Here is a 21,068-nt window from a genome sequence, read left to right as displayed (position 1 = left end):
TTACTGCTTTGAGCCAGGGTCTCTACTGAACAGGAAGTTTGCTTTTTGGCTAGGTCAGCCGGCCAGTGAGCACTCACAGGACCCGCCTACCTCCATTCCCCCATTGCTGGGTTTCCAAACACAGTCCCCATGGTCGGGTAGCAAGTGCTCACACCCACTGAGCCACCTGCATGGGCCCTGACTGTGTCCCTCTCACAGGGCACTCAGAACATCTGTATCCCTCCCGATTGACTACATGCACAGACGCCACACTGAGGAATGTGTTGGCCTGACCCGGAAACAAGTACCCAGGACTGAGGTCTCCCAGCTCCCAGCACCCGGGGCTTCTACTGCAGTTCTGGTCCTGTGGTGTATTTCATTTTCCTTGAACGTTAAACCAAAACAGTTCTTTGCTGACTAAAGTTATCACTGGAAACAGACATGAGGATTCTAGAATAAGTAACTTACATCAGTGTCCATCAGAGTTGTACCAACGGCCTCCATGTTCTCACAGCGGGTCCTCTATTTCCGTGATATCAGCCAGAAAATGTTCAAGTTTAACTTAGACAACCTATACTTTTGTATATGAAACATTGTTTCTGCCATCTTCCAGACATGTTTGCTCCTCAAAAGCACTTTTTTGTAACATCACTTCATCCCCTCAGTTTCCCTGCAAAGCATCCAGTGTCTGCTTGGTTTTGACGATTTTTTTTTTTAGAATTAATATTTTATCCTCATTTATAATCAGATGGCAGATGGGGATAGACTCTCCACACTTCATATTTTTTTGAAAATTAAAAAAGTTACAGGTTTTAAACAGCTGCTGGCTGGTTATGTTTCTCAGGGCATGATTACGCAAATTCAGTAATGGAGGCTTCAAGCTTTTCCTTGTTCACACCTTGAAATAGATGTGGATGACTGCCAGGATGTTGCTGCAGAGTGTGAAGTCAAATGCATACCGACCTTCCAGTTTTAACAAAAAAAGGGTCAAAAGGTGGGTTTTGACGAATTTTACGCCAAATGGGCTGCACATTGCTCTAAGTGGCCCTAAGTCATCTTGGTGCTGGCGGGAAGCAGCAGGCCAACCATCCCCTGTCCCCTCCGGCTGCAAGCATGACAGACAGGGTGAGCTGGGGGCATGAGTGGCTGTGGGGCAGCATGTCCCTCTGATTCCTCAGCCTGGCCTCATGTTTTCACGGCCACACCTGGTAACTGACAGGGGCAGGCATCTTCTCCACGGCTTATTTCCAGTGCCGTCCTTTCCCGCTCTTCTCCAGGCCTCGGTGTCGTCTCAAAGCCTGGCACTGTGTGCTCAAGGCTGGAGATGACAGATGAATTCAAACCAAAGCCCATCCTGGTTCCCGCTGGTGCACAACGCTCACGATGTTAAAGGCTCATTCACAGATGTGCCTGCTCCCCCTGGCTCTGTCTACGCTACTTCCTTCTCTTTGACAGAACTCAGCCCTCCACGGCCAGCAGTCATGTGGCATTTCTAAGCAGTGGCAGGGCAGGAGATCTGGCAAAGGCTCACAGGGAGTTCAAACAGATCCTAGGTCAACAAGCCTGTTTCACCTAAAAACCGTTCCAGGGCTGGCCAAAGGGCCTGTCCTCTGTCCTAAGCTGCGGTTTGACTGAGCAGCGTCATTTTGTCACTCTGGGTCTGAAAATGAAGCAGAATGTGACCTAGGCGGCACTGTGTTTAGCTATAAAACTAGATTCTGGAAGAACTGTGTCTTGATAGACTCCTTCTCAGACAGGCTACGGCAGCTTAGGATTTGGGAGGTGGTGGGTGGGGAAGACAGACATAAAACAATTAGTACCCATTATCATTTGATGGGACATGGTCCGACAGGGTCACTGGCTTGATCACTTTGTCTCCAGCTAGTGATGTTGTTTCTGGGGATTGTGAATCCTTTGGGAAGTAGGACCTAGCTGAAGGAAGTAGCTCACTGGGGGACAGAGTCTGGAGGATTATATTCTGACTACACACACACACACACACACACACACACACACACACTTCCTGCTTCTGTGAGGAGGGAGGGAAGACGCCTCACATTCTCACCTCCACAAAGCTGCCCACGGACATCCCTTCCTCATCACAAGGGACTGTGTCCCCTCAAACTGTGAGGCAGAACAAAATCTCCCCCCTTAAGTTGCTTCAAAATTATTAAAAATAATATAGTGTCCTTGTCAGGAATAAACTTCAAGGGTCATCAGAGATGAGGCAGAAACTGAAACCAATCAATAAGAATTCTGGAATACTTGAGCCTTGGCTCTCCCGACAGCACGAGGACCTAGAGTCTGGCCCCCAAAGTGATGTTTTTACACAAACAAGGTCTTTGAAGGAGGTTTGTAGGGAAACACTTGCACACTCAGCTAAAGTGTTAAAACAGATGGATGTTTAATTGGATGACAGCAACCGGTCACTGAAGAGATATGGGTTGATGTGACTTTCCTATTAGTCACAACCTAAATGCATACAGGGCCAGAGAGGGCATGGCAAGGAGTAACTCTGCCAGTGTAACTGTGGGGACCGGGAGAGAAGGCCAGCCAAGACGGCATCTGCCTGCTCACATACTGCTTTCATCTTTGAGAACTGATCCTGTCTGTCAGGATTTCCTAAGGTCAGTCAGCCATCTTGGAGGAGGAGGAGTGTGTTCTGCTCTGGCAAAGGGGAAGGAAAGAGGTCTGGCAGGATGGCCTGGGGGTAAAGGTGCTGGCCATGCAGGCCCGGAAACCTGAGCTCCGCTCTTAGAACCCATGTAAGGGGGGGAACTAATCCACAAAGCTGTCCCCTAGCGAGCTCCATCCATCTCACAGGCACACCATATACACAATATTTTTTTATATCACTTTCAAAGTAACATAAAAGATGCCCTTGGTGTAATGATCTGAATACCAGTTCTTAGGTGTAATAGTTCCATGTACACAAGCCCTATCAGTTCAGGGACTAAAGCCACATTCATCTCACCAGGCCCACCCACCTGTGACACGTAGCACACAGCACACTGCACGTGAATTTGAGAGCATCACGGGTACCGGTGTCAGGCTGGACCAGCCACTGTGGGGCTTACAGCCTAGAATGGGGGTCTCACAGTCTTGAGGTCTACACCTTCTTTGCATTTCTGCTGTCACTCTGGTACTGGACCTTTACTGTGTGGACACAGTGGACCTGTCCCCTCCCCTCCACTCTCCTCCTTCCCCACTCCAACTCAATATCCTAGTCCTCTGCCCTTCTAGGACAAGGAGAGAGCAAAGGTCGCCAGGGCACTGACTCCCTGCACCTCTGCCATCCCGAGATATATATATATATATATATGGAAACCCCATTTTGCAATCAACGGGTCATGCCCAATCCCACCCATTATAATGACTCCCCTACAAATTCAAAGAATTCTTTATGAGAAATGGGAGCCTTTAAACCCCTCATAAAGCATAGCAGGCAAGCTTGGGCACGACGGAACATCTCTTCCCACGGCTCCTCTCCGCCCTTCGCTAAAGGTAAGTGCTGAGCTGGTGGATCATCGCCTTCCACTCCGCTTTCGAAACAAGTATAGTATGCACAATTGCTAAGCAACTCTCCGCGGCAAAGCCTCAGCACTTCCCTGGCTAGACTCTGAGTCTTTCTCAGCCGGCAGTGTTAGAGTAACGGCCTTTGGAGTCGATGAACGAACAGACACAACTCTGAAAATGAAGGAATTCAGAAATATAAAATAATTTGCTTGAGGATTTTTTTTCCCGGCTGGATTTCAAGATAGCTCTCCAAAAAGCCCATTATTTTTGACTGATTTTAAAGATGTTGCAGATGACAAGCCACTAAAGGCAGAATAACCCAGGATTTAATGTGCTGTGATCAAATTCTTACTTTGTTAAAGGAAAAGATTTGAGGGCTAGCACACCTGATTACGTAAACTGCTTTACTAATGGGTAAAACACTCAGGAAGCATCCACGGCTAAAAGGGCACAGATCAGGGGGCTAGGTTGACAGCTCAGTGCTTAACGTGTCTGCAGCATTGCCGGCATGGCGGGGGGGTTAGATCCCCGGACATACACAGATGGCAGTGGGCACAGTGGCCGGACTATACTTCCAGCACTTGGAAGGTGGAGGCAGGAGAGTTGTCAGAGTGGTCAGGCTGACCCACTATGGGCTCCGTGGAGATGCTCAGGCCACCACATGCATGCACAAAGCATACACATGGACCCGCACATACATGTGAACTCATGCACATGCAAACCCATGTACACATTCACACACATGAGGGAAATAAAAAGAAATCAAATCAAACATTGCATGGGAAGATGCCTTTGAAATAGGAATGAGGTTTCTGATTTGCTTTTAAAGCATTTATTATTTTTCCCTTTCAATAAAAAATAAATTGTACCAAATTAGTTATTCCTAAAAACTATTTGAGTGTTTGGTCTGTCTTCCACACACAAAGAATTTCCAGAAACTGCCACTTCATGGTCAATACGAATGCCAGGAAGCATGCTTCCTCCTCTGGATTCCGGTCACAGCAGGCTCCCTAGACAGCCACCTGCCCACCCGCACACCCCGAAAACTGGGTCTGTTATCTGGAAGAAGAGAAAGTCAGCAGCAGCTTGCTACCTGTGACCCTGTGGCCTAGGCACACACCTGACTGAGCTGAGGGTGTGAACTTCAGCATTCTTCAGTTGAACACAAGGAAATTAGAGTTGAAAATGAGACACACTCATTAGCTTTAGCCCATCTCAACCTCCTCCAACCAGGCCCGGAGCCAGGAACAGAGATGGTGGCAGAGGCACACTTCCATTTGCACAAAAGCTTTCTGTCTCCGGCACTTTGATCACACTCCTAAGGGCAGACTCAGATCCACCCATCCTAAGAGGCCCCAGCAACAACAGGAAGAGAGCAAGGGAAGAAAACAGGGCTGTGCTGTGGCTCCTTCCTTGCAGTTTGGAGCAACGTGAAAATGTTAGACCACTAAAGAGCACATTAAAGATTTCAAGATGGCAACACAGAACTTACAAGTTCAGGGTCTTGCTGAGCATCAGGACATGTGACCCTGGCTGCACAGGTGGCGGAACCGAGATGCCAGCCTTGTTTATGAGAGCGCCTGCCAAGCAACCAGACCAATGACAGAACATTCTCCAGGAAGTAGAGATGGGAACAACACAAACTTAAAAAAAATGCAAATCAACCTTTAATCCATCAAAAACATGAATTAAAAACTGCTTGGAGTTATAGCTCTTTGGTGGCAAGGCACGGAGATCTGCCCATTCCTACATTCCAGCTGCCTAGCAGGAAGATTAACATGGAACAGGTACTGAAAGAAAGCAAACTTGAAAAGGAATGTAGGCAGGGGATGTGGTTCTGTGGTAGCGCGTCTGCTCAGTATGTACAAGACCCTGTGTTCAAACCCTGGTACCACAATTCATACATACATACATGAATGGGATGTAATCGGCAACCACCATCTGATGAAGAGTCCAACTTTCTCGGCAAGCAACCCAGCCCCCGGGTCAATACTTCTTAAAGAAAGCCATCTTCTTCCCTGGTCTCAAGACAGACTGCACAGAGTGAGAGACTGGGCTCTAGCATCAGCTACTTCTTGAAAGTGTCTGGCAGAAACAATGCTGTGCTCAAGAACCAAGAGAGATGTGCCCATCCACAGTGGGGCAGGGCAGGGGGGTGTGCCAAAGAACGCTTGTCCTCCTTGAAGGAGTCTACTTCCAAGCCAATGACAAACTTTAAAACCCCAGCAGGACTGGAGAGATGGCTCAGCAATTAGGAGCACTTGCTACTCTTCCAAGTACCTGAGTTCTGTTCCCAGCACCCAGGCTGGGTGCTCACATCCACCTGTGAACTCCAGCTCCAGGAGGGGAGACACCTCGTCGCCTCTGTGGGCACCTGCATTTGTGGGCACATATCCACACTCATACACATAATTAAACTTAAGTCTTTTTAAAAGTCTTCATCAGATGACATTGTACGAAAAAGCAAAAGAACTGGGGAACAAAAACAAAGTGTAAAGGAACATGGAATCACAGCCCTAATGAAGCTTCTAGAAGAGGCACTCTGTACACTCAGGCTGTAGACTCGGACAGTGCACACACAAGAGACTGCAAAATCTAAGGGGAGAGCACCAGTGTTTCCAACCAAGGAAGGAAGAAGCTGGGAAAAGCAAGAGGCCTAAATTCAGTCCTCAGCGTCTACGGAAACAATCCAGGCGCAAGGGCACACGCTACGGAAGAGGCCGACTCCTGGGGCTGTTAAATTCTAGGTCAATAAACCCTGTTTCAAAATAAAAAGAACATTGGGCGCTAGGGAGAGTGCTCAGTAATAAATGTACCATAGGTGAGGACCAAAGTTCGATCCCCGCCCCCATACAAATGCCAAGTGCATGTATGGAGGAGCCTACCTGTAATTCTAGAGCTTGGAAGGTGGCGCTGGGTCCATGGAGCAAGCTAGCTAGGCCGACCAGCCATATCATAGAGTGGAACAAGCTAGCTAAGTCAACTAGACAAATCATAGAGTGGAGCAAGCTAGCTAGGCAGGCTAGTCATATCATAGAGTGCAGCAAGCCGGATAAATGGAGTAGACATATCATAGAGTACAGCAAGCTAGCTAGGCCAACTAGACATACCATAGAGTGCAGCAAGCTAGCTAGGCCAACTAGACATACCATAGAGTACAGCAAGCTAGCTAGGCCAACTAGACATACCATAGAGTGCAGCAAGCTAGCTACGTCAACTAGACAAATCATAGAGTGGAGCAAGCTAGCTAGGTCAAGTAGATGTACCATAGAGTGCAGGAGGCTAGCTAGGCTGACGAGACAAATTGACTTCAGGGTTCAGCTGAGAGAATCCAGCTTCAACGGATAAAGTAGGGAGCAACAGAGGCAAATGCATTACATCAACTTTGAGCTTTCATAGGCATGTACACACACATACATGTACATATGCATGAGCACCCCACACGTGCTTACCCACACATATATACATACATACATACACTTATACATGAGGAAATAAAAGGTAGATGGAACTAAGAAATGGCACCCATGCTATCTTGACTATCTCAGAAGACGGCACAGACCTGATACACTGAGCACCCATGAACACTCATACAACTAAAGGCACCATCTTGTCTATGTGAAGACAGGATTTGACCTGACCTGGCTTTCCCCTCAATGTGTGCTAGATCTGAAGGTAACACTGGAAGGAAAGGGCCACAGTGTAGTCTAGAAATGTAACAACCTGGTTTCTTTGTCACACATACAGAAAGAAAAAGGGTCGGGCGGTGGTGGAGCAGGCCTTTAATCCCAGCACTCGGGAGGCAAAGACAGGCGGATCTTTGTGAGTTCGAGGCCAGCCTGGTCTACAAGAGCTAGTTCCAGGACAGGCTCCAAAGCTACAGAGAAACCCTGTCTCGAAAAAACAAAAAAAAACAAAAAAAAAAAAAAAAAAAGGAAAAGAAAAAGAAAAGTAAAGAAAAAAAGAAAAAGGTCACTACCTCTTTATGGCACATAAAGACCACAGGCCCTAAATGTGGGCACTCATTCCTAGTGGGTTGAGAGATAACTTCTTGTTCCCAAACAGGAAGGACTTCCAATGAAGGAAGCCCAAGTAGAGAGTAAAAGCATGTCAAAAATCCTGTTCCTAGTTGCTGGGCAGTGTTACCTGGAGACAAGGGCACAGCCTCCCAGTTAGAATTAGAGGAGGTGGGCAGAGGGGATGTGATTTTAAGGAGAGGGTACGCTGGGGCACAGCAGCAGCATCCAAAGATGGGGGGACCTGGAACAGCTCCCACGGCCCTACGTCTCCTCACCACTCCCACAGGGTCCTAAGACTGTCTTTGGCAGGACAGGGACTGGCCGGGCTACAACTATAGTAATGCTATGTAAACTCTGTAGCGTGCTGACCACTAAGATCGGACAGTCTCACCCCAGAAGGTCAGCTACCATAGCATCCTGGCAAGGGCGGCTGTGCCACCTGACCTCACTGGGGTGAATGAGTTCCTTTGACTAGCCCAGCACCTCCACATATCAGTGAGCAATACAAGAAACATGCATCCCAGGGAAAATTAAAATCTGACAATTAATTATGCATTTAAGAAATCAGGCATGCACCGTGAGTCTTAGATTCACTCTTCAAAAATTATTTATCCTTTGTTTAGTGTTCCTGGGTCTGTCTGCCTGTCTGTGTATCTTGGGTGTGGTTCCTCAAAACTAATCTTTGTCTTTTGAAAGGGGGTCCTCTCTGGGACCTGGTGCTTGCCATTTCAGCTAGGCTGGCCGGCCAGAGAGCTCCAAGCACCTACCTGCCTCCCTGCCCCTAACCCTGGGGATGAATGTAGCACATGCCTTGTCCTGCATTTTACATGGATGCTGGGAATTGAACTCAGGTCCACATGTTTGTGTGGAGGAACTCTGCCAACTGAGCCCCCTAACCCCCTAGTCCTTTTCCTTTAAAAGTATTCTTAGGACTGAAGCCCTAAAGAGGGCCTTCCTGACTTGAAGATTTGGAAAAGGCCTGGACATCAATTCCACGCTTGCCAGGGTGTAAGAAGCCAGCAGCTCTGCAGCCCTCCCTTGCAATCATTAAGTAGCCAATTAAAGGGCTTCTCCGCTCACTTAGAAACCATCTTCTCACCTTCCGGGCCCAGCAAAGTATGAAAACCATGTGTTTACAGTGAATCCGTTGCTATGAAAGCATGCTGCAAAATATTTTCCCTTTGATTTAGGAGGATATAAGAAGGGGAAGATGCCTGGCGAGCAGGAGCCCCTGCTGGGGGGAACCCGGCCGAGATGGGAGAGAAGCAAAGAACCATGGTGGTCCAGGCAGGAGTCACATCTACCCAAGGAGGAGCGAATATTGTCAAGGCTCACAGAACACAGCTTCCAGCTGGGAATGCGGCTGAGAGCTCCGTGCTCCTTAATCTCTTTAGCTCCTACGGTTTCATGACTCATCCCCATCTGTCTAGGAGGGGCCTAGCTGTTGCCAGCTTGTGTCTAGAATCACATCAGGTCATTTCTTCTTCTCTCCTTTGATTTTGTACCTGGATGTATTCTCCTTTTGATATTGTGTGTGTGTGTAGATGCTGGGTATCTCTGCTCAGCCGATCTCCGCCTTAAGTCTCAGACAGGCTCTCTCACAGGCCCTGGACCGCACAAACCCAGCTAGGCTGGCTGAGCAGCAAACCCCAGGGCCTCTTCTGTCTTCCCCTCTCCAGCACTAGGAACCACTGCTGCCAACTAAACACCGGTCCCCGTGCTTCTGTGGAACCAGAGCCACCTCACAGACCCCCTCCTTTGGACACCTTTTACGTTTTCACTCAGTTGTCCCCTTAACCTTGGGCCTCACTCGTCCATTTGTTTCTCCAGTGTCACCAGTCTCTTTTCAGGAGTCACCCATCATGAAGAGATTTGCTCCAGGGGGTGAGATAGGTCAATCTCAAATTAACCTCCAAAAGACGCCCCTGCCTGACCCTTCTCTTCTGCCCTGGAGTTAGAGGTCCATGCTGCTACCCCCACGTTTTACACAGGATCTGAGGTTGCCGACTGAGATCTCCGTGTCTGGACGGCAGGCGTTTACCCACCGAGCCACTAACAGCAACAGCTTTTCATGAAGAGGAGGGGCAGGAGAAAGAAGGGGAGGCGGGGGAGCAGGAAACATAGAAACTTCAACCGTGTTGTCATTTGAGAAATTTACAGTCCTGAAACCCACACAGTGAGAAACACTGGAACACTCTGCCATCCTCCAAGCTTGTCACTGGCTTTAGCTTCTCCAGGATTCCCAAAGCGGAGCAACAGATTTTAGAAACAAAAACACAAAGCATTCCTGGGCTTCTGGCTCCCTCCAGAAATGTCACCTAGCAAGTGATTCCGAGGTACAGATGTCTCTATGTACATCACACAGACAGCTCCATGTACGTCATCCTAGCACCAACAACTTTAACATCTGCAGTTCCGACAAGGACATAAGATAGCATGGCCGCCCCGAGGCTCCGCTATGTTGTTGACTTCCTACCCGCTTATGTAACATCACATAAGCAAAACTCTTGCCCTTGCGACATTTTTCTCCTCAACTTGGTTTCCATCTTTAGAACCATCTTAGGCCTCAGGTGCAAAGCCCAGTGGTGTTTGGGGAGGTGGATGGGGTGGAGAAAACAGAATTAGAGGGTTGGCTTTTATTAAATTCTAGCCTACCTATTTCACTTACCATCCCCAGCAAATACTTCTTTGCTGTTATACACAACATTCTACCTGTCGTACCAGGGCTGGCACTAGCCACATGGGTCAAACCATATGGTAACTGGCAGGAAACCTCCAGCCCCCCCCCCCCCCCCGCCCTCTCTGCCTACACACGCGACTAAAGCAGCCAGCACGCCCCCACTTCACTGGAAGCCTTTCGGTGATCCACACCTTTACAGGGAACTTGAGGGAGATCACACCTACCTTGTGGCCTCCTGCTGAAGCCACGAAACATTTGGCACATAGAACATGACTCCGAAGAAGAGCAGAGGCTCGTTAGCGAATTTGTCCAGATGCTTCTTCAGCGGCTTCTCCAGCTCCACCCATCTCGCCTGCTGGCTCTTGCTGAGAAACCAAAGGCCGAAGTAGTGTGTCTAGATAAAGGGTAAAATCTCATCAGTTGTGTGTCCAAGATCATACAGGCCTCCCACCCCGCAACACCGGAACTCTGAGATGTGGGGCCAACCTACAAGGATCCAAGGTTCCTCCCCACCTGATACAGTCACCTATGTGAAGCATCAGGTGGAGCTCTCCGAACTGCATTTGGGTCCACTCGTGCCAGGTGAAAGGATGAGGACAGGGTATATGTACAGAAGTATATCAGCACCTGGGCACAGAGACCAGAGCTCAGCCGTGGATGCCAGCCACCTTGGGATTTTAGGAAAGACCTCTTTCTGGTACCTGGGATTCACTGGTAGCACAGACTGGCTGGTTAGTGAATCTCGAATAGCCTCCTGTCTCCACTCTGCCAGGGCTGGGATTACAACTATGCCCACCAAGACTGGATTTTTAGATGGGGGTTGAAGTTTCCCCAGCCCCAGGACCGATTTCTTTGCTGAGTCCAGAAGGACGAGTCCCTGTGTGAAAGGCCAGGATAATTCCTGCATCGATCATAGAGTAATTTCTTACTCAACTCTGAAGACAAACCCTGCCAGCTAAGAGCTCTGGCGACGCAGAACATTTCAGATTTGAACCCAAAAGCCATGTGCTCTGTTGGGACTTCAATGAGTATTTTGAAAGCAGTGCCCTGTACCGCGTTATTACACGTGAATTACGATAAAATTTCTCCCCCTACCAAGTTTTGAGACCGGAAGGTTCTCCTTTCCTCAGCTGACCCCAAAGCCACCAGGGGCTCTTGGCAGATTAGGGTGGCATTTGCTAGATGAAAGTGTGATCATCACCCTAAAACTTGAAGCCTCAACCAGCTTGGCTACGAAGAGCTCGCTGACTGATGGAAACAGGTACCTTCATGCACCCAATCCTGTCTTTATATGAACGTGTGCTAGGGTTTCAGGATTAGTGCGAAAAAAAGAACCAGTTCGCTGCTTCTGAAGATGCCTTTGTGTTTCGATATGGCCTCAGCTGGTTTACAGTGCACCTGGGGCTCTGCCCTCGGAAGAATGTTTTCATTACCAAGTTTAATTTCCAAAGGCATTCTTTCTGTCCTCACCGCAGCTGGCTGTCCCTCCACTAACCAGAGCCATCCCTACCAAGTCCCCAGAGAGGCCGTGGTCCCGCTTTCTTAGCACACTAGGTGTGCCCTGGCCGGTGGAAGCCAGAGCACCACAGGCCAGCTGGGGTACGTGTCTCAGATGGGTTAAAGGCCTCCCTCTACCTTCTCAAGCAACAAAATGCAATCCTTGGTGTTCAGGCAATGGGTTTCTCTGTCGAATCACACAAAGCCGACTGGGTCCGTTCTCACCCCGCTGTTTGTGTTCCAGCTTCTGTGAGCCACCTGTGTTTCCACCACGAGCCATGACGTAATCGAGGTCCACAGGTCACCTCACAGAAGAGCTCTGTGGCTCGTCTACTTCCAGCTGCTACTCTCTCTCTCCCTTTCTCTCTCTCTCTCTCTCTCTCTCTCTCTCTCTCTCTCTCTCTCTCTGTGTGTGTGTGTGTGTGTGTGTGTGTGCGTGTATGTGAGATTCTACATACAAAGGAACCCCCAGACTCCTAGAGCTTTGTCCTTAAGATGAGGTGACTGCAAGTCTTACCCACAGTCTGCAAGGACGCCTGTACCTAATTCATGCCACCACGTCCATGGACCGTAGCAAGCACTTCGTCAGCAGATCAGATGACTCCTTTTAACCAGCTCTTTTTAGCATCAATATAAGTCATGGTTTAGATCTAGATCCGCCTGCCCCCAGACGGTACCAGGATTCCCAGGGCCTGGTGGGGATGCATCCTGCCATGGAATGGGATCACAGGATCCTGAGCCCTTCTTGTCCCCTCTTGCCTTCCAGCAACTGTGACATGCCTGATTTCACTCCTCTGTGCACTTCCGGCAGCATGTGCGGCCTCATCACCAGCACAAAGCAGAAGCGCCAACAGATGACAACCTGAAACCATACTCTAAATCAACCTTCCCTCTCCAGAAGGTGGTCACCTCGGGTTATCACAGACAGTGACAGAAAGCAGACACATACACCTAGGAGCCATAGAGAGCAAGCAATGCCAGGTGGGGATTGGGGAGGTGGTTCAGCTGGTAAAGGGCTTGCCAAGTCAGGGTGAGGGCCTCAATGTGGATTCCCTAACACCCACACAAAAGCCAGGCACAGCGGCACAAACCCACAGTCCTAGTGCGTGGAAAGCCAGCCCGCCTAGACAAACTGGCAGACTCCCGGTTATTAAGACGTCCTTTAAATAAATAAATAAATAATAACGCGGGAGCAGCTGAGGAGAAGACATGATACCAACCTCTGGGCTACACATGCAGGCACACACACACACATGTCCACACTCACAACACACACACACACACACACACACACACACAACATCAATATACACAGAGATAAAGAAAACAGGCTAGGGGCTCACACCCATAACCCTAGCACTTCGGACACAGAGGAAAGAAGATCATGAATTTGAGGTTGACCTAGGCTACAGAGCCAAGACCCTGCCTCAGAACAACAAACGGCAGAAGGAGCCAGGTCTGATGGCACAGGCCTACAACCCCCGCCCTTGAGAGGTGGGGGCAAGAGGGTCAGTTCATTATCGTTCTCAATTACATAAGGAATCCGAGGCCAGCCAAGGCTACAAGAGATTCTGTCTCCAAAACCTGCAACGACGAGAAAACCACACACTGAAACAAACCAGAAAGGAAAGGGAATCGGTTGCATTGGCAACCTGTGAAAAGGCTGAAGGAAGCTGGCTAACGACAGATAACAGGCCTTAAACCGACAAGAAAAATAACCACGGGAGCATCTGAAAGTCCTGTCGCAGACACTTCTGGGACATTGGGATAGCTGTGTGATGCTGACGCGGCCACCGGGAGTCAGGGATGTGAGAGACTGGCTGAGCTCAGGCCCAAAGCGAGGGAGCCTTGGTGCTTAGTTCAGCACCTGCCTGGAAAGGGTCCCAGGCACGACCTCATTGCTCCGATTCCTCCACAGAAGAGAGCAGCACACAGGGGTCCCTCCCTGCACTTGGGGTGATTGGAATGTTTACAAGTAAAAGCTGAGACATCCTTAAGCTGTGACGTGCTGCGTAGTAGTTTCCAGAGTTATGAGAAAACCCTTTGGAGAGAACCCTCTGGTAAGCATGGGCAGAAGAAGGGAGCACACACCTGCCGAGCAGACGAACCTCTGCTTACTCTAGAAGTAGTGTTGACATGTGTGCTGTATGTTTATGCTCCATACTTCATCCTGACCATAATATTCATACAAATTTATATTACTCAAACTATGAAGGGAAGGCAGGAACAACTCACTGATCCATTTTGGGAGGAATTTTTAATTTGTTAAGATTTATCTATGTAATGTGTTTAATTGTCTTGCATGCATATGTCTATGTGTGCCTGGTAGCCACTGAGGACAGAAGTGGGCATCAGGTGCTCTGGGACCAAAGTTACAAATGGTTGGTTGTGAACCACCATGTGGGTGCTTGGAACTGGACCCAGGCCTTCTGCAGGAACAGTCAGTATTGCCCTTCCACCTTGTAGGGTATTCTTTTAAATTTCTGTCTTTTCCTTCCCACCCACCAAGATTACTACACCAGGGAAAAGTAAACAAACCCAAACACACACACAAAGAAGGGCCATTTAACAGAGTACATATTCCTGCACAACACACACACGCATACACGCATGCAAGCATGCACACATGCACATACAGACAGACAGAGAACAACAAGTTCTGAGACCCTAAGTACTAATCTTGAACCACAGTAATGGGGTAAAGAGTTCTAAATTAGCTGGGCATGGTGACTCATGCCTTTAATCCCAGTACTTGGGAGGCCAAGGCAGGTGAGTTCGAGGCCACTCTGGTTTACAGAGTGAGTTTACTCTGTGAGTTTGAGGCCAGCCTGGTTTACAGAGTGAGTTCCAGGACAGCCAGGACTACACAGAGAAGCCCTGTCTCAAAGAGTTCTAAATAACAGAATAAGCCACCCCTAATGAAAACTGAATTTGTAGTGTAAGTGTTTGTTGCTGCTGCTGAAATATACCCTTTTCCAAAGGAAACAGAGCCGTCCCCAGTGGTTCGCTATGCAAGTATCCTTTGAAAGAGTTAAAAGACTACTCGAGAAATGGGGCCCTACAGTAAGGAGGCAAATGAAATGAACAGGTGTTTATGAACAGACAAAGCTCAGACAGTCCAGAGGTCATGGGCAAATATCCAACACCCTCTTGTTACCACAAAAATGCAAATCAAAACTTCCCTGGGGTTCCACAGCACCCCTGTTGAAATGACTCTCAGGGAAACATTGACAAACGCTAGCGAGGGTGGGGACAGACACACTGGGGGTGTGGATGTACTAGTGGGGCCTCTATGGAAATCAGGACCGAGGCACTACCACATGACCTGGGAATACACCAAAGGGACTTAAGTCAGCACTCCACGGAGATGCCTGCTCACTCGTCACGACGATGGTGCGTGTCACCGTAGCCACGTTGTGGAATCAGTCTGGGTGTCACTTAATAGATACACCAGTGAAGGGGCCAATAAAATGTGATGTGATGTGATGTGATGTATGTAAACCATGGAGTTTAACTGAGTGTATGTGTGTGTATATGTATGTGTATTTATATGTGTGTATGTGTGTGTATATATGCATGTGTGTATATATGTGCGTATATGTATGTGTATATATATATATATATTTGTGTTTGTGTGTATATGCATATATGTGTGTATATGTATGTATGTGTATATGTATGTGTGTATGCATGTGTGTATGTGCATATATGTGTGTGTATGTATGTGTGTATATATATATGCGTGTGTGTATGTGTGTGTAGCTATACTGAGATATGTAGGAACTATGGTTGTAGGTCAGTTGGTTGAGAGCTTGCCTGCCATGTGCAAGGCCCTAGGCTCAGTCCCACGACCATGACAAGCAGGGTGTGGTGGCTCATTCTCACAATCCCAGCATTTCCAGTGGACAAGCGGAGGGCTGGCAGGGGACAGGAGGAGTGAGGGAGAGCAAACATGGGTGAAGCACATAACATACCTAAGAATGCCACCACAAAGCCTGGCACCTTGTATATATGTTAAAGTTTTTCAAAAAGGTTTAGGGGCACCCTAAACTGCCCTTGCAGGTGTCTGCAGCACACCTCTGTCCCGTGCTGTCTTAGAATGTTGGGCCCAGTTATCCTGCAGGAAGGAATGCACATTCGTGAGCCTCCTCCACGCCCTCCACTTCTCTCACCCTCCTCTGGCTGTGTTTTCACACAGGAGTGGAAAGCCTGCCCAGCTTCTCACACGGCTTTTGCTCAGGTTACAGTACAGCACGTGTTTATCTGGCCACATCTGGCCACAAGTTGCATCACAGGAAATATAATCAGACCCTGACAGTCTCAATCCATCTAGCTATGTACCAAGCAACCCCCCCCCCTCGCCCCCGTGTCTGGTCCAAGGCGCTGTCTCCCACACCAAGCGCAGCTGTGCACACACCACTTCAAGTTCAGCCCGGTTTTGTTCCCCAGGCTCCACCACTAAACACTGGCACACGGTTCTGTGAAATGTGGCGGATGAAGCCCCCTCTCCCACTATTGAAGGAACCCGATTCCTGACAAAGGCCCAGAAGGCCAGCTTTCTGTCCAAAGTACCGACTTAGCTGACCTCTGGATACCTCTGGGCATAAATCCCTCGTTGCAGTTTAGTTTTAAGCCTGAGGCTCTGGCGCCTTGAGTTCTTAGTGACGAAGAAAGGAGGCTGTAAAAACCAGTTCCCAGGAAGAGGACCTGTATCTCTGAGTCAATGACTAAGAACCAGCTGAAATGGAACAGCCTCGGGAGAGTCGCAGGAGGACCGCGTTTTCATGTGAGCACGCCTTGGGTTTATGTGAAATTCTGCATTTTAGCAGAAGTATCAATGTCTGTATGTACTGAAATGCCAGCTAGTGTCTGCAGTGACAGGCAGGTTTGCCACAGAGCCAGCGTTCATGGTAATGACCGTGGAACGATCGATCCCAGAGGATGAAGACCTTTCTGCAGAGTGCTGGACAGGTAGTTCTGTGGCCTGAGTGTGAAATGTCCCCATAAGTTTGTGTGTTTGAACACTGGAGCCCCAGCTGGTGGCACTCTCTTCGAGAAAGTTGTGGACTATTTAGGAGGTGAAGATAGATGGAGGAAATGGATCACTGGGGTGCGCCTTGAAGTTTTATTGGCCCACCCCACTCCCTGACTGCTCTCTGCTTGGCTGTGGAGGCAATGTGACCAGCTCACTCCTCTAGCATGCCTTTCTCCCCCATCCCCCACCCCCGCCATAATGCAGCGTATCCTTCAAGTACGAGCCCAAGCAAGTCCTTTTTTTTTTTATTTTTTGGTTTTTCGAGACAGGGTTTCTCTGTGGTTTTGGAGCCTGTCCTGGAACTAGCTCTTGTAGACCAGGCTGGCCTCGAACTCACAGAGATCCGCCTGCCTCTGCCTCCCGAGTGCTGGGATTAAAGGCATGCGCCACCACCGCCCGGCAAGCATGTCCTTTCTTGAGTTGCTCTTCCAGACACTGGTCTACAGCAAGAAAAGCAGGAGACAGAGCAGGGTCTGTGGGGAATCCTGCCCCTTCTCATTCTGCTGCGGACCTCACGTGCTCAAAGGCAACAGGTATTAATAGTTCACAGTGTTGTTGACATGAGTCCCCTGTATTGTCCGGCCGGGGATCAAATCCCAGACCTCGCAGACAGCAGACAAGCACCCTACGCCTGAGCTGCGTCTCCACCCTTCATCCTTCATTTATAAAGGCATGATGTAACCGCACACACTAACAATTCATGGCAGAAGATTGTGGAGGGTTTGGTTGCACCAGTTTTGTGACCCATGGCATGGCTTTAATGCCATCTGTGAGGGTTACACATGCCGTCCTGGCAATTACGAGGGATTAAAGCCTTGATCTTAACGCAGGCATTCTGAAGAGGCACTCAGCCAGAAGCAGGAGTTTAGAAGATCTCGCACTAAGCTCCAACAGGCTGCCCGCCTCGCCCAGCATTTCAGCTGTCAATCAAGAAGCGGGGCTGGTACGGCCCCACCTGAGAGGAAGAAAGGAGTTCCGTGCAAGCACTGAAGCTTCTCTCGGGAATGAGAAATACCTCAGACGCAGCAAAGCGGCTCTCCCTGCCATGTTCCAGTGATTCTGGAAGATAATCAATGCCCTCCACAGCCGGAAAACTGGAAGGCCACCTTGTATGCACCCAGGCTCGAGACTGCGTAGGTCTGGGGGTTCTAGAACCTAACAAGGGGACTCTCCTCAGTCTCCATGAGAATACAGGATAACAAGCCGCAGCGTAACAGTGACCATAAAACCACTCATGATCCCACGCAAGCATTCTCCTGCGGCAGCCAGACTCCCTCAGAACACACCCAATGAGAAAAACTTAAGAGTGAAGGCTGAGAAATAACCACCTCTGTTTCTACTAAAATGAAGGTATTACCACGACAGCAGAGGTCAGCTAAGATTTCCAATTAGAATATTCACAAGACAAGAAACCAACACAAAATTCAAAGGCCCTAAATTTTCCCCTCACAACCTGCTCTCAGCAGACTCTTTCTCAGGATTGTTTGTTTGTGTGTGTGTGTATGTGTGTGTGTGTGTGTGTGTGTGTGCGCCATGTGTACACGCAAAAGTCAGAGGACAATTCGTAAGCACCAGTTCTCTCCGGGATCAAACTCAGGCCATTAGTCAAGCTTGGTGGCATCTACCTTTACCCAGGGAGCCGTCTACTTTAGTTTTGTTTCAAGTTGACACAAACCTAGACATACCTGGGCTCCTAACTGAGGAACTGCTTTCACCAGATTGGCCTCTGGGCACACCTGTGGGGCATTTTTCTTAGTTAATGATTAGCCCACTGCGGGCAATGCCATCCCTGGACTGGTGGTTCTGGGCGGTATAAGAAGGCAGACTGAGCAAGCCCAGGAGAGCGAGCCGGGAAGCAGCAGCCCTCCAGGCCCCTGCCTTGAGCTCCTACCAGGCTACTCTAGATGATGGACGGTACCATCTAAGATGAAACACACCCTCTCCTCCCCCAAGATGCCTTCAGTGTTTTTATCACAGCAACAGAAAACAGAGCCGCACAGCTCATGGGGCCCCATGCTGATCATTTGGATCATTTTAAACCCCAGCTGTGGTTTAACAGGTTACGGAACTGAGGCAGATTCCACAGGTTAGGGAACATCAGACAATCAGAGCTGCTACCCAGCCCCACTAGACTAACCGCAGTCAAGTCACACACCCCTCTGCAATGTGCGCTCACCTTTCTTTGATGGGAAATGCATACTGAGTCCCCGTGTCTCTGAAATCTTTACACATGAGAGTAGCCAAGGGCGGAAGATTTGAATAAAATGCAAATCTGCACAAGGAAAAGAGGCTAAACTGGGCGATGGTCCCCATTGGTGGGGAGGGGGCAGTCCTGTGTTGAGCCCCTTCCTATTCTGATTTTGGATGGAAGACATTCCTGTTGGATGTACAGAGCCTGTTCCTTGAACTCCCAGAGAGCTACGATTGACTGGGAAGGGTCACAGCTCCCATGTTCCCTGTCACAGGATGAAAGTGAAGAGCCAAGGAGAAAGCGATTTGCTCAGAGGTGACAAACCCACTGACGGCCGCCAGCACAAAGCCAGCGTGAAAGCTGAACCACACCTTAACACTGAGCTGCCAATCACACAACAATGCACACGTGACAGGAGCCTCTGAACTGCTCCCTTCATCCTAGCTGACAAGGTAGTGGTAGGATCATCTGGGGTTGCCCTTTGACCTCTCAGAGGGAAGCCAGGGTTGGCAGAGAGGAACCAGTACTACACATGTGCCCCAGCACCCCTACCTCTCACTGCTCCCCAGAGCACTCCCCCGACACACACACACCCTGCCAGCCCCCACCCCTACGGCACCCTCACTCACCCCCTCGCCTCCCTCCCCAGCGCAGGCGGTTGCTCTTGATTTCCTCCTCTCTGCAGATCCAGCTCCCTTTGCTGAGGAGGACATTTCATTTTTCCTACCTGATTGCCTAACGTAGGCTTCAGGTCCAGATTCAAAGCACAGAGGCCGTGTGCGTGCGTGCGTGCGTGTGTGTGCGTGTGTGTGCGTGCGCAGATGTACACACCCAAGCAGTGTGTATGGAGGCCAGAGGCTGACACATCACAATATGTCTGAGAGCTTTACTTTCAGAAAGGGTCTCACTGAATCTGGAGCTCGGTCCTTCAGCTAGACTGGCTGGCCACTGAGCCCTGGGGACACACCCAGCTGTCTCCACACCCCAGTTCTGGCTCGCTGGCACATGCTGCCACACTCAGCCTTTGATGTGAGTGTTGGAGAACTGACGTCAGGCCTTCACCCTCATGCAGCGAGCATGGTGCCCACTCGGCCACCCCAGTCTCCTCCCAGGCCGGCTTTCACCCCTGGCCCACACGGGTCTAGGCACTGAATGGCTAAAGACAGGCACCATCCTCACCTTACTCTGTGATATGCCTAGCACAGGTGGCATTCAGTCTTCACCTGTTACCTAAGTGCTGGACCCTCCTAATGCTCCCTCCCCCCCCCCCCCCAGTGTCTAGCAAGTCCTAGGGAAGTCACTCGATTCTATTTAATAAAAATCATTTCTAGAGACATTGACGTGTGAGCAGTTATGAATTAGTGGACGCAGCACTCTGTCTCTCCAGACAGAATGGCTTTTAAGATTGGCAAGAGGACCACAAAGTGAGAGTCACTATTCCCACTTTACAGGTCAGGAAACAGAGGCCAAACAGGGTCAGTAATTTCTCCAGTCACTCTGCACATAAGCTTCAGAATCATAATCTGAGCCAAGTCCAACACAACAAACCCTACCTGCACATATAGCCATTTACTATATATTATAATGACCCAATGCATATGAATGCATTGTAGCTATTTACCATATATTATAATGAGGCAATGCATATGAATGTCGTATAGCTATTTACCATATATTATAATGCCCCAATGCATATGAATACATTATAGCTATTTACCATATATTATAATGCCCCAGTGCATATGAATGACTTGTTAGCAACAGGAATAGAAATACTCAAAGAGCAAAAACACTTTCTTTCCAGTGCTATATAACTTAAGTTTTATTTTTTACAGGAATTTACATATTTGTAAATATGTATACCCCAAAATGCCACCACTAAACAAGGCACAGCTATCTACCTGCCATCAGCACAGCCAGGACTTTTCCCAGTTTGTTCTCCTCGGTCAGCAGCCAGCTCCACTGATTGGCTGCTGAGGCCAACCTCTGGCTGCCCATGGACATGATCCTGGGCAGACAGCCCACCCTAACGCTAAAGCCAGATACCAACACGAAGGACAGCGAGCACAGAGGTGTTCAGGGACAAAAGCCTCCCACAGAACTACGGTCAACCTGCAGAAGAAGCTGCAAGGAGAAGGGTTGGACCTCAGG

At 49.1% G+C, this 21,068-nt stretch overlaps 1 protein-coding gene across 3 annotated transcripts in view; it reads right to left on the bottom strand.

Annotated features, from left to right (window-relative positions):
• Ptpn14 (protein tyrosine phosphatase non-receptor type 14) overlaps positions 1 to 21,068 on the bottom strand; it is a 138,485-nt gene that overhangs the window by 59,239 nt on the left and 58,178 nt on the right. For all 3 annotated transcript variants that reach the window (XM_041635331.1, XM_041635333.1, XM_041635332.1), the window contains exon 3: positions 10,419 to 10,588. In XM_041635331.1, coding sequence (XP_041491265.1) covers positions 10,419 to 10,588 — 170 coding nt within the window. The remainder of the gene's footprint in view (positions 1 to 10,418; positions 10,589 to 21,068) is intronic.

The sequence above is a fragment of the Microtus oregoni genome, unplaced genomic scaffold (assembly GCF_018167655.1).
Source record: "Microtus oregoni isolate MIOR12 unplaced genomic scaffold, Mior012 000047F_ref0000412, whole genome shotgun sequence".
NCBI classification, from domain to species: domain Eukaryota; kingdom Metazoa; phylum Chordata; class Mammalia; order Rodentia; family Cricetidae; genus Microtus; species Microtus oregoni.
Note: the sequence above shows the minus strand (reverse complement) of the source record. Positions and strands in the feature narration are given on the sequence as shown.